The following is a 15031-nucleotide window of genomic DNA, read 5'->3' as shown; positions in this document are numbered from 1 at the left end:
GCACTGGTCACACGAGGGGCTGGTCAAGGGTGAGGGTGGCAGTCAGAGGAAGGAGACCAGCAGGCCAGCCTGGGAAAGGGCCGCCAATGCCCCCGGAGCCCAGACAGAACCCAAGCTGTTGACAGTGCAAGCCCCAGTTTTATTGGCTTGTTCACAGTTAAGCCTCCTGCTCAGAAACCAAAGAGCCACTAGTGGGGTGGGGGTGGTGTCTGGGGGGGCTCCCCCACCCCCAGCGAGTGTTCGCCGCCCTGGCCCTGGGAGGAGAGGAGGGAGGCGGACCCTTGGGGCGGGTGGCTAGAGTCACTTAGTGTGGGGCCCAGGGCCTGTTCTTCACAGCAGGAGTAGGAGGGTCACATAAAGTTCTTTATTATACACCTACAAAAAATGAGAGAATTATATATTACTCTCGCGGCTCTGGGTTCCTTGTTTCCTTCTCTTTTTACAAAACGGCAACAGGAAAGAAAAATGCAGGAGGCCGATGAGCCAGGCTGGGAGCTGGGAGAGGACTGAGCCATCCCGCCGGGACAGCACCGGCACCGCTCGGCAGCCCGGCACTCCCCCAGCAGCCTGGGCGGGAGGTGACAGCCCTGAGGGGCAGAGAAGGGGGAAGACGGCTGTCCCCAGCGAGCAGCAGCACCAGGCCCTCGGCAGCCACCCTGCAGCTGCGGGCGGGACGCGAGGCTCCCAGGTTTGGAGCCTGGTCTCCTCAACGCCGGCCCCCCGGGGCAGCAGGAAGGAAGGGGCCGAGTTCTAGCAGGATCCCCCAGGGGCTGCGGGTCTGGAGGGTCAGGGCCCTCAGGACTCTTCCCTGCTCGTCAGTCAATCAGCTTCTTCAGGAAGGCTTCCAGCTGGTCCTCGTCCTTGATGCCCACAAACTTGTCCACCACGTCCCCATTCTTGATGGCCAGCACGGTGGGCACGGCCGACACCTAGGCGAAAGGCACAGCGAGGCCCGGTCACTCGGAGGCAGACTCCTCAAGCGCCATTCCTGAGCCTCTGTGGGCAGGCCAGTGACTGCCCACAGACACAGACGGGCCCCGCCTCGTGCGGGGGCACTGCAGAGCCCGGGTACCCCCAGTGGCGAGCTTTCCATTGTGGGCTCCCGGCAGAACCCTCCATCCCCCAGCCCGGCTGACTCACTGGCCGGGTGGTTTGGCTGGGATGACAGGCGAGATGAAAATAACCCTTGCAGCTGCAGGCCGGGCTGGGCGGGGAGCAGCGAGGGGGAGGGGCCGGGAGAAGGTCCCTGAGGGGCAGCCTGGCCCCAGGGAGAGCCCGCGGAGGCGAGTCTGAGTCCTGGCCTTGCACTCCTGAGCTGGGGGCCTCGGCCAGGTCATACCACTTTTGGGCCCTCAATTCCCTCTGTCGTAAAATGGGGGTGAGTTTCTACCTCAAGGGGTCAGCACAGAGCTTAGAGACGCACACAGGAAGCGGAGGGGTGGGGTGCAGGTTACTTATGGGGGCAAGGGGTGTTGGAGGCAACCTTCTTGGCCCCTGAAGCATTCGCTCAAGCTCCCTCAGGGACAAGTCTAGATGACCTGGTATATCAACAAGGCCCACAGCCGCTCTGGCATCCAGCCTTCCCTGCAGCCTGGGCTCCCTGCCTGGCATTTGGAAAAAATATATAAACAGAGCAAGATAAACACGAGACTTTTCTTACATACAAGTTAGCTACAAGGAACAGCAGTGATTTACACAAACATAACAGGTCTTCCACGCCGAGCGCGGTCCTGCCTGAGTCATCTCGGGAAGCCACACTGGATTTAGAAAGTTCCAACTGCACACGTCAGCTGCGGAACCGAGAAAGAAGCGGGCTACCTCGAATCTCCAGCGGGTGCCATCTCTCCCTCACTGGCCCCTTGCCTCCTTCCCACTGGCTTCCGGGACAAACCTGGTAGGCAAGGTGACATAATCCCTGGCCTTGTTAGTGCTGCAGGCCCCGGGACTGGCCAGCGGCTGACACACTTCCCAGAGGGCACGCGCAGGCAGACTCATCTGGCCCCTCCTGATATATGAGCCATATATCTGGCTCCTGTCCTTGTCCCCTCTGGCAGGAGAGTTGGCATGAAGTGCCATCACCAGGCTCATCCGCTGTCCAGGCTGGGAAACTTGCCCCCCAGGAAGCACCAGGCTTGGGGCTGCTGGGCTGTTACTTTGCGCCCCCTACTGGCCTGTGCAGGCAGTTGGGTGCCTCCCACCTGACAGGTCGGGCACAGGCACGAACTGCCAGGTTCTGCATTTACTGGTTTCCATCCCGTCTTGCTTCAGTAACTGAAATAAGGGCTGTGTGTCACGGCACAAGTGGCCTAAGGGTTTCATGCCCATGATCGGGACCCGAGGCTCCCTGAGGTGGCTGCTGGGCAGTCTTCCTCAAGAACGGACGCGCCCGCCAGGCACCCGTGTGCCCATCCGCAGACCGCACCACTGTGCAGGCTCAGCGGACCCGCCACATCCCATCTCGCGGGACCATCAAGTCAGCGCTGACCAGAGCGTCCTCGGAAGCTCGAGCCTGAATGCAAACTTGCCAGGGGCCAGGGCTCCAGGACACTGCAGGGACACCTCAGCTGTGACTGGACTTCTCCCCCGAGGCGTGCTGACCCTGAGTCTGGCTCATATATCAGGAGGGGCTGGGCTGTAAACATTGCCTTAAATGGAAGCGCACTGGGCCCTGGCAGTCTTCTGGAAGGTTGATAAGAGGCGCAGCGGGGAAGAAAGATTTAAGCTTCCCTCTTGATTCTGGCTGTACTGAGAACGGAGGCGGAGGGAAGAAGAGATGTACTGAGATGGGCCACCTGGCCTGCTGTGCGTGGCCACCTAGAGCCTCCTGCCCCTGGGCTAGAGACCCTGAGCTCAGGGCCGGGGGGTGTATGTGTGTAGTCCCTATCATGACCACCCTCTGCTTCCCTGCCACGTCTTCTGTCTTACCCCACCTCACCTGTCTGTGAACTATTAATGGCTTACTAGGGGGGAGGGGGGGCAGAATGTGAGGCATCACCGAGGCAACACCCCTCCTCCTTGGCTAACTGCACAAAGTGGGTGCTTTGTCAGCCTCAGGGACCACACCAGATACTACGCCCTGCTATGCTAGTGCACTGATTCTTGTCCCAAGGCGGGGTCATTTCAGAGCTGTGAAGACAGAGGCGCAAAGACTCAGTGACCACGACGCAGAGCTGGGATCTGAGGTGTGCCCAGTTTCACTGCCTGAGACCTCACACCCCGCCGCGTCTCCGCCCGAGAAGGGAGAACACAGGGCAGTACTCAAAGGATTTCACACTTCAAGTGAGAAATGCTCGAAGCTCTGTGAAAGCGTTTTCACTGAGAAAACCAGACCCAACTACAAGACACGCTGGAAAAGGCAAAACAGTAGAGACCAGCAGTCCTGGATTTGGGAGGGAGCAGGCGGAACGCGGGAGCTCGGGGCCGCTCCGTGTCCTCCACAATTGTCTGGGAGGTCGTGTGTGCATTAAAAAGAACAAAATCCTCAACCGAAAGTCCTCAACAAGTCACCCCAAATATCAGTGGTGGTTGTGTTGGGTGGTGACAAATGACCTTCCTCCTTATCATTATGTGGCCGTTTTCCTAATGCTTTTTATTTATATTCTTAAAAAAATATTTTATTTATGCATATAAGAGCTGGGGTACAGGCCAGAGGTGTGGGGGCTGACCTCTTCACCAGAGACAGTGGGAGCAGAATAGGCAGACAGAATTCAGATTTTTCTTTTTTGGCTTGGACTGATGGGCTCTATTCCAGAAAGGACCTTTGCCACACTGGGCAATACCTGGTCACTGACTGTTGTTTCTCCTGCACACACTGGAATAAAACTATCTTCTAAGGTTGCCCCCTGAGATACGTGCCCCATAGATATGGTGGAATAAAATTTTAAAAGGTGGGATTGTAGCAGAGTGGTTGCCCAAAAAGGGAAGGTTCCAGGTTCCCTGCCCCATCCAAGGGTAGGGTGGCGCTGAGCCACTGCTGCACCACGTGGGTCAGCTCCCTGGCCGGGGATCGAACTTGTGCCACAGTGGTTGCTGATAGCTTCATAGCACTGACATAATTAACCCCGTGCAGTGCCAAGGGCCACTAATCCCTCCTAATGCTTTTTAAAAGGTCTGTGGTTCTTCTATAAGATGAGGACAGCTCCAAGCGCGAGGTCAGAAGCAGAAGTGCCAAAGGAAGCAGGAAGGCACAAGGCCCATAGCCTGTTGTTGCCCTCGGCTGGCAAGCTCAGCCCCGGAAGAGCCTAGCCAGCCTGCAGGGACTCCAGTGTCTTGCCCTGTCAACCAGGCAGAGGCCCGGCACCTGGAGCCTTTGGGTGACAGTGACATTCCAGGTGGGCGGCTGAGTGAAGTAAACCAAGTGTGGGGCAAGGGGAGCAGAGCCTGGGTGAGGAAGGGGACTCACCCCTAGGGTGTGTGCTAGGGTGCCAGGATTGCTCAGGAAAAGCGCCTCCTTCCCTGAATAGCTTAGAGCAGTCTCTGCAACAAGTTTATCCAACATTTGGAAAAGGACTTTAGACCTCAGAGGAAGCTGTCCCAGGGGGCACAGGAACTCCTTCCACAGGCGTGCTTCCAAAAGCACAGGTGTGAAGGAAGGAAGCAAAGGGATGGGGAGGGTCCCTGTGGAGCTTCCTGAGCCTGTGAGGACGTCAGCCCTAGCTTGGAAAAACAGGAGGTTGGGATCAAGTGGCATGCGCCAGCAGCCTTGAGGTCTTTCTGTGTGACCTCTGCGCTATCTGGACAGTGGACAGAGTGAGAAGAGAGAAGCTCCTGTTACCTCTCCCTTTCCAGGCTGCAGCAGGACTTTGGTGCCCACCCCGTCCACATGGGCATAGCTGCCAGGAACTGGGCTATTCTTCTTTGCGTCCGCACCAGCGAGCACAGTTCCTGGCATGGGCTTGGCACTCAAGATGTGTTTGTTACAAATCTTGGCTGAGGTTGAAGCTGCCTCCTGGCAGTGCCAGGAGAAAGGCTGCCCAGGGGATGGCTGGGGCGCCAGCCCCAGCTTGCACCAGACAACCATGCCTTCCCTCCAGGGAGAGATGGACGAGTAAAGGAAAGCTAGGGGTGTCTGGATGGTCAGGTAAGTGTCCCCTGACCAAGTGATCAGTGGGGAAGCTTTTGGAAGAAAACCAGTGACTCGTCCCTCCCCTTGAGCGCTTGCAGCAGCCCTCGGCCACAACCGCCAGGACAGTCAGTGATGTGCCCCCACCAATGGCAGCAGCCCCTGGCAGCTCTGTACCCAGCACGTACTTCCTGTGCTGCTGCTCAGCGCAGCCCAGTCTCCTTCAAGGGGCCACTCCCAGCCCTAGTCAGGGGCAACTAGTCCTATTCTCACCCTGCCCGCCTGGCTGGCCATGGGTATCTCTGCTCAAGGGGTCTAGGGAGTTGAGCCACACTTCCAAACTCTGAGAAGGAAAGTGTGTTCACTCAGCAGCTTGTGGGCCCCTCTGTGTGTCATTATTATTCAGAAGGAGGCAGAGGTCAAGGCTCATACTGGCCAGATTCAGGCATTTCAAAAGACCTATAAACCTGAATTTTCATGTACCATGAGCATCTATTTCAGTTTTTATTTTTTTTTTTAAAGATTTATTTTATTTATACAAGAGCTGGGGTACAGGCCAGAGGCGCAGGGAGGGAAGGCGGTGAGAGGATTCACCAGAGACAGAGTGGGGAACAGAACAGGTGGATTGACTGAAATACACTGCTGAGGGGAGCAGCGGGGAGACAGGAGAGGTCTGCCTCGCCATGTGAGAATCTCCTGGCCAGCCGGGAATTGAACCCGTGCTGCAGAGGCTGTGGACAGCTTCACAGTGCTGAAGCTCAACCCGCTGTGCCACCGGGGCAGTTCAGTTTTTAAAAATCAACACTTGGGGGTCTCCCTGGTGGCCTAGGGGTTAAATCTCAGCACTACCATCATGACAGCCTGAGTTCAATCCCCAGCCGGGGGGCTGACCCACATGGTGCAGCAGACCTCTCCTGTCTCGCCTGCTGCTCTCCTCAGCAGTGTGTTTTAGTAGATCTGCCTGTTCTGCTCCCGACTCTGTCTCTGGTGAATCCTCTCACCCCCACATCTCTGACCTACACCGCAGCTTTTGTATGCATAAATAAATATATCTTTAAAAACAGAAAAACAAAACAAAAAAAACCCCTGGAAACTCAGGGCCTCCCTGGTGGCACAGGAGGTTGGGATGCAACCTATGAGGCTGTCCGCAGCCACTGCAGCACAAGTTCAATCCCTGGCCAGGGAGCAACCCACATGGCATGGCAGACCTCTCCTGACTTACCCGCTGCTCCCCTCAGCAGTGTATTTCAGTCAATTGACATTTTCTGTTCCCCACTCTGTCTCTGGTGACTCCTCTCACCTCCAACGTCTCTGGCCTGTACCCCAGTTCTTGTATGCATAAATAAATAAATCTTAAAAAAAAAAATAAAAAAAGGAAACTCCCCCCACTTCCATTTTAGCATTCCCATCCTTCTTCCTGATTTTTTTCCTCCACGGCACTTGCTATCTAAAATAGGGGCCAGCCAGCCCATTGCCTGTTTCTGTAAATAAAATTTTATTGGCTCAAGGCAACCCACTTATTTACATACTGTCTGTGGCTGCTTTCCTTAAGTATTTGCAACAGAGACCAATCCCTGCAAAGCCTCAAATATTTACCACCTGGTCCTTTAGAGAAAAAGTTGTGACAGCCTCCCTCCCCCCACCAAAATACTAGAATGTGTGCTCCACGAGGGCAGGGATGTTGTCAATTCTGTTCACCGTCAGCCTCAGCACCATGTGACTGCAGCTGGCATCTAAGGGACTCTCAGTGAATAGCTACAGCATGAATGTACGCACAACCCAATATACCTGACCACCTTTCTGACTGGTGTCCCTCCTCTTAGCCCATCCTTCCTTCTTCCCTTCCTTCCATGCCCCCCTCACGGCTCAGCCCAGAGAGGCCCTCTAATGCAAAGCCTGAATAGCAGTCTTTCTTCCTTTGTACATCTGATCTCTCAGCAATTCTCACCCTACGTTCAAATGATCTAACGACTAACTACCTTTAGTTCTCCACGCTGACATCAGCACGAAGGCCTGGAGGGAACAGGGGTGAACCGTGCAGCCTTGTGGGGACCAGGAGCTCATCTAATCGGTGCATGACTCATGAATGCCTGGCACTGTGGGGCCCACAAGCTGCTGAGTGAACACGTGAGGGATGAAAGCTGAATGGAGGGACACACCACTTCCTGAGGTTCCCAGACCCCTGGTGTTATGGTTTCTGCCCCACTTCCTAAGCGTGACGGAGGAGAGACAAGGGACTCAGAGGCTCAAGGGAGGCACATCTGCAAAGTTCACTGAGCTCCTGAAAGCTCTAGAAAAATCAAGACACCATTCTTACTGGCTACCTGCTGGTCCCCAGGACATCAACCCCACTGGCTATCCGGTGGCCCTGCGGCCCCCGTGGGTGCCAGCTGCCCCATGGCAGTGCCCTACCAATCCATACCTCATACTCTATGGCGAGGTCTGTGTGGTCGTCAATGTCCACCTTGGCCATCACCACCTTCCCTTGCTGCTTGGCCACCATCTTCTCCAACCTTGGCCCCAGGATTTTGCAGGGGCCACACCACCTTGGAAGGAAGAAAGGAAGCATCCAGTTGCAAGAATGCACGCCACTCGATCAACTGTCTCCCTGGACGCTTCCCTGGACCCACATCTTTCGGAGGGAACTTTTGCTCTTATCTCTGTTGACAATGTCTAAATATTAACCTGTAATGCTGATGTGCAAAAAGGTAGTGCCAGAAGACTTTGCAACTGAGCTGCTTTCACAAGTCTGGGACGCCAAAAACACTGTTGTAAAACTCTTATAACGGTTATTTCATGTATTTCAATGTATCTCCAAAAATACACTACCATACAGAATATGGGATGTGATGTTAAAAGGCTTGGGTTTAAAGAGAGGTTCCTCGCTGACCCACCGACATTCTGGAGCCCCAGCTTCCTCATCTGAGAAAGTGAGGCTGTGCCTTCAAGGCTGCAAGAGGTCAGCTGCAGCCTGCGGGGGTGAGCATTTGGGGGCTGCAGTCACTCCAAACACCTCTGGGACACAGAGTAAGTGGAGTGGAAACCGGTGGCTTGGGAGCATCTACAACGTGCCAGTCCCTGTGCCAGGACCCTCTCAGCTCTTAGTGCATTGAACCCTCCCCCCTGAGAAGGAAAAGAAAATTCCTTCCTAAGAAACTGAGTGCGCTGAGTTAAGGAACATGCGCAAGGTCGCCAGCCAGAAGGGTTTGCAACCCACGGCTGTGTCCAAGTGTCTTCTTCAGCCCCAGGGTGCTGTGTCCTGGCCTTGGTGATACCTGCTCTCACTGCACTGAACACAGGGTGGCAAACTCTTTGAGAACAGGCTATCCTTTCTATGTAGGTGACATTAAGGGACTGAATGAACTTACGTCTGGGCTCCTTGATGGGGAAGAAAATGAGGTATTGACCCATTTATCACTTATCTGGAAGTCTTTCTGGAGTGCGCAACACACTAGGAGGGAGGACCGCTCTGCCTCCCACCAGCGCCCAGCCAATGACTCTGATTTTATTCTCAGCCTTTAAAACCCCTCTCTTCAGAGATTTTGATGAATGAACTATCATGACCCCTAAATTGCACACGCAAAGCTTTATCTCCTACTGTAGGTGAAGAAAGGGAGCACAAGGACATCAAACGGCCTGTCCAAGGCTAAATGTGAGTCAGAAAAAGGACAGAAAAAAAAGCAAAAACATGCCAGGGATTTACCCGCAGGACCTCTCAACTTGTAACTCAAGCTACACTGACTCCTTCTGGAGTGCCTCACCCTAAAGGACTTGTCCAGTTTTTTTTTTTTTTTTGAGAGCCAAGTTCCAAAGGCTTATAAGTGAAGGCCAAGCCAACACTCAGAAAGACAGGTATCTAAATATCCCTAAAACAAACCCCGACAGCACTGAAAAGAAACCCATCATGCCCGTCTGCTCAGGCACCACTGTGGTGGCACTGATAAAGTTTTTGCCAGCCCTTCTCACTTTTGGTGGCAAGATATTAAAATGAAATCAACTTATTTGCCAGGCCAGGAACCCAAAACCAGATAATGCTATAGTTAAATTTTTCCCACTTTGGGCCAAGCTGAGACTCTGCACTATTTCAGGCAGGGAGATACAGAACACAGCGTTTCCCAGCACTATCACAGGGAGCGCTGAAGACTTTTCTAATCTGTCTCCCACTGCACTACACGCAGTTGTTGATTGCAGGGGTTGGGTCTTACCAGTCTTGGCAACGAGGCACATACAAGAAGCAGGGAACATGGTACTGGGACACCGCAATCAATAAACACTCAAACAAGTGACACCCCAGTCTTCTGCTGTCCCCCAAGACTCACTGTGCATGGAAATCCACAACCACTGGTGTGTCACTGTTGACAACTCGGTCTTGAAAGTCAGGTCCATCCTGGATGTTAAAGGTGGTTGCACAGACTCTGCTGGTGTATATTGACTGAGCTTGGCAGGATGTTACTGCCAGACCACCAGGACTGAGCTGTAGGGTCTGCAGGGTCCCAGAGGTGAGGGGTGCCCACCCACTCTGAGGGGGCTTCCGGGAGATGATGGAAGCCAGACACCTCCTCAGGAGAAGTCGCTGCGCCATCTGTGAGAGGAAGAGGCAGGAAAAGCTGGAGCAGAAAATCAATACTTCAGAAAAATAAAAGGGAGTACCTGGGGGCTCAAGAAAATGCAGGGCTGGAAGCAAACTGCAACAAAATAATATAAAAGATTTCTGGAGTAGAGGTGAGTGAAGAAGGACAAGCAAAGCGAAGAAGGAATCACAAACCAGGACAGGAATATTCGTTGACCATAAAGAAATCAGAATATAGGTGCCCTAACAACAGAAGGGAGAATCCAGTATCTACAGAGCAACCTGTTACGGGCCAAGTGCCTTACACACAGTCCAGTCCTCCCAGATCAACTCTGAGGGCGTTTCTATATTGTTCAGGTTACAGACAAGGAGCCCAGGCTGAGGTAAGTTGTGACAAGCCTCAAAGAACCCAACTATTAAATGAGAGCCACGTGGGAACCCAAGGCCGTCTGCAGAGCGCTTCCTCTGCCCATCACTCTTTCAAAGTGTTTTAATGGGGAGTTAAGAGGAAAGGGGGGTTGTTAAAGAATCATGAAGAAGCACCGCAACCATGCACGGAGGAACTAAGCGGCACAGGAACAGGAGCGTGGAGGGAACTAAAAAAAGAAGGGACGTGCGTGTGGAGGGACCAGGGGACTCGGACTCCACCAGCGACGGCGGCACCCCGCAGCACAGGCCCCCACCCCCGCCCGGCGCCTCCGCCCGCTAGGCCGCAGCCCCGCGAGCCCGCAACGTTCCTCGGCCCCGACACCACCTCGGGCCGTCCCCGCGGGCCGCCTACCTCCCTGCACCGCGAGCAGAGGGATGCTCAGCCCCGCCCTCCCCGCCCTTCAAGGGCACGGCTGTCGTCACTTCCTCAGGGGTGGGCCTGGCGTCACTTCCGGGACAGGCAACCTGGAGCGCGTCTCTGTGCAACTTGAGGGGAGGCTCGGATTTTCCGCCAATGGGGATGATGAGAGAAGGCATTCCGCTACTGGGGCGGGGATTCAACTACTGACTGGAAAGAAAGGGCCCTTGGGTGGGAGAGACCGGAAGAGGGGCCGGCGATGGGGGAGGGACCGGAAGACGGGCGGACTCCGGGGGAGTGACTAGAAGAGGGGAAGGGCCCTAGAGGCGGGACAGGAAGAGGGGCGGGCCCTGGAGGCGGGACCGGAAGGGGGTGGGTTCTAGAGGCGGGGCCGGAAGAGGCGGGAAGAGGCGGGAGCTGGCGGGATGGCGGGGTGCGGGGGGCGGAAGCCGCCGGCCTGTGCCGCCTTATAGGTGACCCGGCGCCGCCGGCCCTGGTCCTGCATTGCCTCCCAGAGACTCTTAGTGGTGCTGACAGGCTCTTTCCCTTCATTTTAAAAACGAGGCGCGTAATCTCGTGCCGTCTAGGGGCAAAAGACCGTGACGGGGAGTCCGGAGGCAGCTCCGCGGCCTCCAATGGCCGCAGGGCTGGACGGGGCGCGAGCGCGTCTCCGGAGTCGGGGACCTGGGCCCGGACAGGCGCCGAATGATGGTGATACCTGGGGCGCCTGCCTTGAGTGGGGTCTGTCAGCAACGAGGGGGCACCGGTGTGACCCCGCGGGTGTCGCAGTCACCCCGGTTCCCGCACCCTTCGTCCAGCCCCTCATGCGTCCGCGGGCGCCATCGAGGCCTGCTGCCTCCCGGCCTTTGTGGTCTTCAGAACGACCCTTCCTCTCTCCGCTGGGCAGAACGCCCCTCATCAGCCCTTTGGGCAGCGTGAATTGTTTCCTTCTCTAGAAAGTTGTTCATAACTTTTACTAGCTCAAGGCAGAGTCGCCTCGTCCACCAGGCCACGTGCTTGCTGAGAGTAGGGATTCGAGCTTTTCCCTCACCATATGCCCGGCATAACCTGGTGGGGCGCCTGGCTCATAGTGCTCAGTAGATGCTGACTCAGTGGCTGTCAGGGTGGCTACTGTCAGGTTCCTTGCCCAAGGGCACAAAGCAGGCAGGTAGACTGGCCGAGTTCTGTCGCCTCCATTTCAGTCTTCGCTCCAGCCAGTGGGAATTGCTTACAGTTCAAGATTTTGCATAAATGTCTCCCATCCTTTTGCTTTGTCGCGGCTCTTCCCTATGACTGGAAGGCTCCCCCTCTAGTCTCCATCTGAGAAAATGCTACCAGATGCCACATTAGGCATCATCCCCGGGAGCCTTTTGCTGAGCCTCCTTCAGGAGGGATAGGTGCCCTTCTCTGTGCACCTGTTACCACCACACTCAATGCTGTATCGTTATGTCTGTTTCTTTATTCCTGGCTCCTCACTGTATGCTCAGCTCCTGGGGGGCCATTTCTCTCCATTGCCTATCTCAGGACATAGGTACCGTGAACAGAAGGCAGGGATCCAAATTTAATTTTCTGACTCCAAGTCTGATTTCCCCTAAGACATTGCATGGTTCCGCTGGGCGTCTCCCAAATCATTGCCATGTTTCCCCAGATCATTTTGGCCACATCATTTGTCCTCTATCCAACTGGCAGATTCACTTCCTCTCCCCTGGTGGGCAAGGCACAGCCACAGCTGCACAGGGACCTTCCTCTGGGGTGCGGTAAGGAGATCCTTGGAATAGACCCGCATCCCCTGGCCACCAGCAGCCATGTCAGCCATCCACCTTAGAGACCCTTGACCACTGCACCCTATCTAACCTCCTGCTCTTACCTCTGCCCCTGCTGGGGACTGGAACCAACAGTGATGATCCACAAGGGGATCCCCAGTACCCCTGACTTCTGAGGTCAGCATCCCTTGGTGCAGCTGTTGCTGCTAATGCCAGATGGCATCTGGCAGGGATGAGCCTACTCTGCCCATTTTCATTCCTGTTTCTCAGTGTCTCTAACACATTCTCTTCCTGAACCACCCATTAATCCTATTCAGTGTTTCCACAGCAGTTTCTGGAAGGTCAATTTCCCTGCTTATTTCACATTCTGAATTCCAAAGGAGAACAAGTTCCGTTTATCCTTATTCCATAGTCACTTCATCTCTGTTGGCCTCAGACTTCTCATCTGAGCAATGGGCAGAAGGGAAGGATAGGTACAGGGCCTGGCATGATGTCTGCCCGGTGAATGAAGGCATCTCCTCCCCACCTGTGAGACAGAGAAGGTTGCACTCATGGCTGGCTGCAAAGGGAGCCTCAGCTGTGTGGAACTTGTCTGACGAGCCAGAGCAGGCCTGCCCTGGGTCTGCTGAGTCCTGAGGCAGGTCAGGGCATGGTAGGAGGGGGAGGACAGGATGCCAGGACTGGCAGCCTGAGCTCAGGTAAAGGTGCTGCCGTTACCTTTTCTTGAAAATTATTTTTTCAGCTATGGGATAAGAGCGCTCCGTAAGGTTGTGAACCAGTCAACAGTATCAGAAACATCAGCATATGCTGCATGTTGCGTGTTTTGGAAACATTTTTGGTGTTAGGTCCTCGGCTGTGATACAGGATGTATTTCTTACTGTGGGTCATGGTCAAAGGGTTCAAGGCCACCGACCCATAGAAAGGGTGCCAAACAGAAAACTATTTTAAGCATCCTACAGGCATTAACTCATTTAATCCTACAGCCGTATGAGGTTGGCATTATTACATCCCCATCTTACAAGTGGGGAAACTGAGGCATGGAGTGGTTATTTAGCCTGTTGGGGTCATGCAGACAATGGGAGGTGGAAGCTTAAAGGTGCTATTCTGCCCCTAGCAAGGATCTGATTTGACTCTAAAGCGCTGCCTCCTTACCCCTCAATAACTTGGTCCCAGAGACCAATCTGCTAACCTGGGAGTGCAGTGAGGGGCCCAGACCCAGGAGGGTGCAGCTGCAGAGGTCCCAGCTACAGCTGTACGCAGAGGTGCCCACCAGGTGGCGGTGTGGCTCTCACAGTCTCTGGACCAGGCTTGCTGGGCACAGCCTTTGAGGCCCGGCCCCTCAGATCTGCAGGCTGATCTCAGGGGACAGGTCTGCAGGACAGGTGTGTCCTGTGTCAGAGGATTTCATGGCTGGAGGGAGGTCCTTAAGAAACAGAGAGGTGGGCCACATTGCAACCTGATAGCTGTTTTCTGAGGTGGTGTTCTGAAGATATCTCTTTCTGTTTCAGTGGTAACTTTTGGGTTTTGTGGTTTGTTTTTTAACACTATCACAGAACAATTAGAACTGTGACTTTTGTTTTGCAGTTCAACAAACTGGCTTCATGCTCTACTGTCATTCGTGTTTGTTGTGTTTCCAGCAATTATACCACGGCCCCACACCCCTTTCGCAACAGAAAAGCGTGACCCTGGACTGGCAACATAGCCCCGAACTCATGGACAGATGAGCGCCCCCTCCTGGGAGGGCAGATCTGGTCATGATGGAGGCGGGGCCTATGGTTGCCTGGGGGGTTGCCTGCCTGGGTTCCTTCTAGACCCTGGCCAGGGTGGGAGACCCCGCCAGGTCTGGTCTGGTGGCTCAGATTCTGCTGGATGGGCCAAAGCCTGCAGCTGTGAGGACCTGGGGAAGAGAAAGCAAGAAGGTCCTTCCTCTTCCCCAAATTTCTTTGCCACCCTTACCCTTTGGCAGTTGTGGGGCAGGAAAAAAAGGCGTTTGAGGCCAGAATTGAAATTATTTGTTCCCCAGGAGCCCCCTGGCTCACTGGATGACCTTGGGTGAGTGGGCTGGACTTTCTGACCTTGTTCCCTTAGCTGTGCGAGGCTCTAACAGGGCTTCCTCTACAGAAGGGGGAGGAACTTTTGTAGCCTGAAATCAAGCACATCTGTGGTCGTTACCACACGCCTCACGACTAGATCAGCACTTTGCATATTTGAACTCATTTTATCCTCTCAGTAAGTGGAAGGCAATTTCACAGACAAGAGAAAGTGAGAGAGGTGAAACTTACCCTGGAACACGGATCAAGCAGGTGGCAGAACTGGGGCTCAAATCCAGGCCGACCAGCCCAAAGGTGTTCGCTTAACCACTCAGCTCCGCTGCGCCTTTAATATCTGTCAGTGAGCGTGAACGCGACCAAGCTCTACAGCTCGGGCCTTCGTGTGTTATCCCAGGCTTTATTTCACCCTTTTATCGAATCTGAAAGTAGGTGGTTCTTAGAGCCACGGTCAGCCAGCTGGCGGGGGCGGTGGCGTCGCTGTTCCGACCCGCGTCAGGTTTGATTAATTTGCTAGCGAGGCCCGCAGAACTCCAGAAACATTTAATTCATGTTCACTAGTTTATTACTAAGGAGAATTATTGTAAGTAGTAGATGAAGCTTGGAGGAAGAGGCAGCTGGAACAAGGCGTGCGGGAAGGGGCTCAGCGCATGCAGCGTGTCCGGGAGCCCCGCACGCCCTGAAACTCAGTGCTCACCAGCCCAGGAGCTCATCAGATCTAATTGTTCAAGAGAGTGTGTGTGGTTCTTTTTTTAAAAAAATAAAACAGAATTTCATTATTGAGGCATGACTGAGTAAATT

The 15031-nt window shown here is 54.5% G+C and overlaps 1 protein-coding gene across 5 annotated transcripts; it reads right to left on the bottom strand.

The window, feature by feature from the left end:
* Positions 1-91: 91 nt before the first annotated feature.
* On the bottom strand, positions 92-14489 carry TXN2 (thioredoxin 2). 5 transcript variants are annotated; one of them, XM_054696061.1, is made up of 5 exons: positions 10414-10640; positions 9382-9644; positions 7485-7608; positions 811-929; positions 98-377 (listed from the first exon to the last, which is right to left on the bottom strand). In XM_054696061.1, exons 2-4 carry the CDS (start codon positions 9642-9644, stop codon positions 816-818), a joined length of 501 nt encoding a protein of 166 aa, XP_054552036.1. In that variant the 5' UTR covers positions 10414-10640; the 3' UTR covers positions 98-377; positions 811-815. The 5 variants fall into 5 exon arrangements, with proteins under 5 accessions (XP_037369550.1, XP_037369547.1, XP_054552035.1 ...); XM_037513653.2 differs by lacking the exon at positions 10414-10640 and adding an exon at positions 14465-14489 and having other exon boundaries at positions 92-929; XM_037513650.2 differs by having other exon boundaries at positions 92-929; positions 10414-10639.
* Between the last annotated feature and the right edge of the window lie 542 nt (positions 14490-15031).

This window comes from Talpa occidentalis, unplaced genomic scaffold (assembly GCF_014898055.3).
Source record: "Talpa occidentalis isolate TD23 unplaced genomic scaffold, MPIMG_talOcc4v2.1 talOcc4.16, whole genome shotgun sequence".
NCBI lineage: Eukaryota > Metazoa > Chordata > Mammalia > Eulipotyphla > Talpidae > Talpa > Talpa occidentalis.
This window is presented reverse-complemented; position numbering and strand designations above follow the sequence as displayed.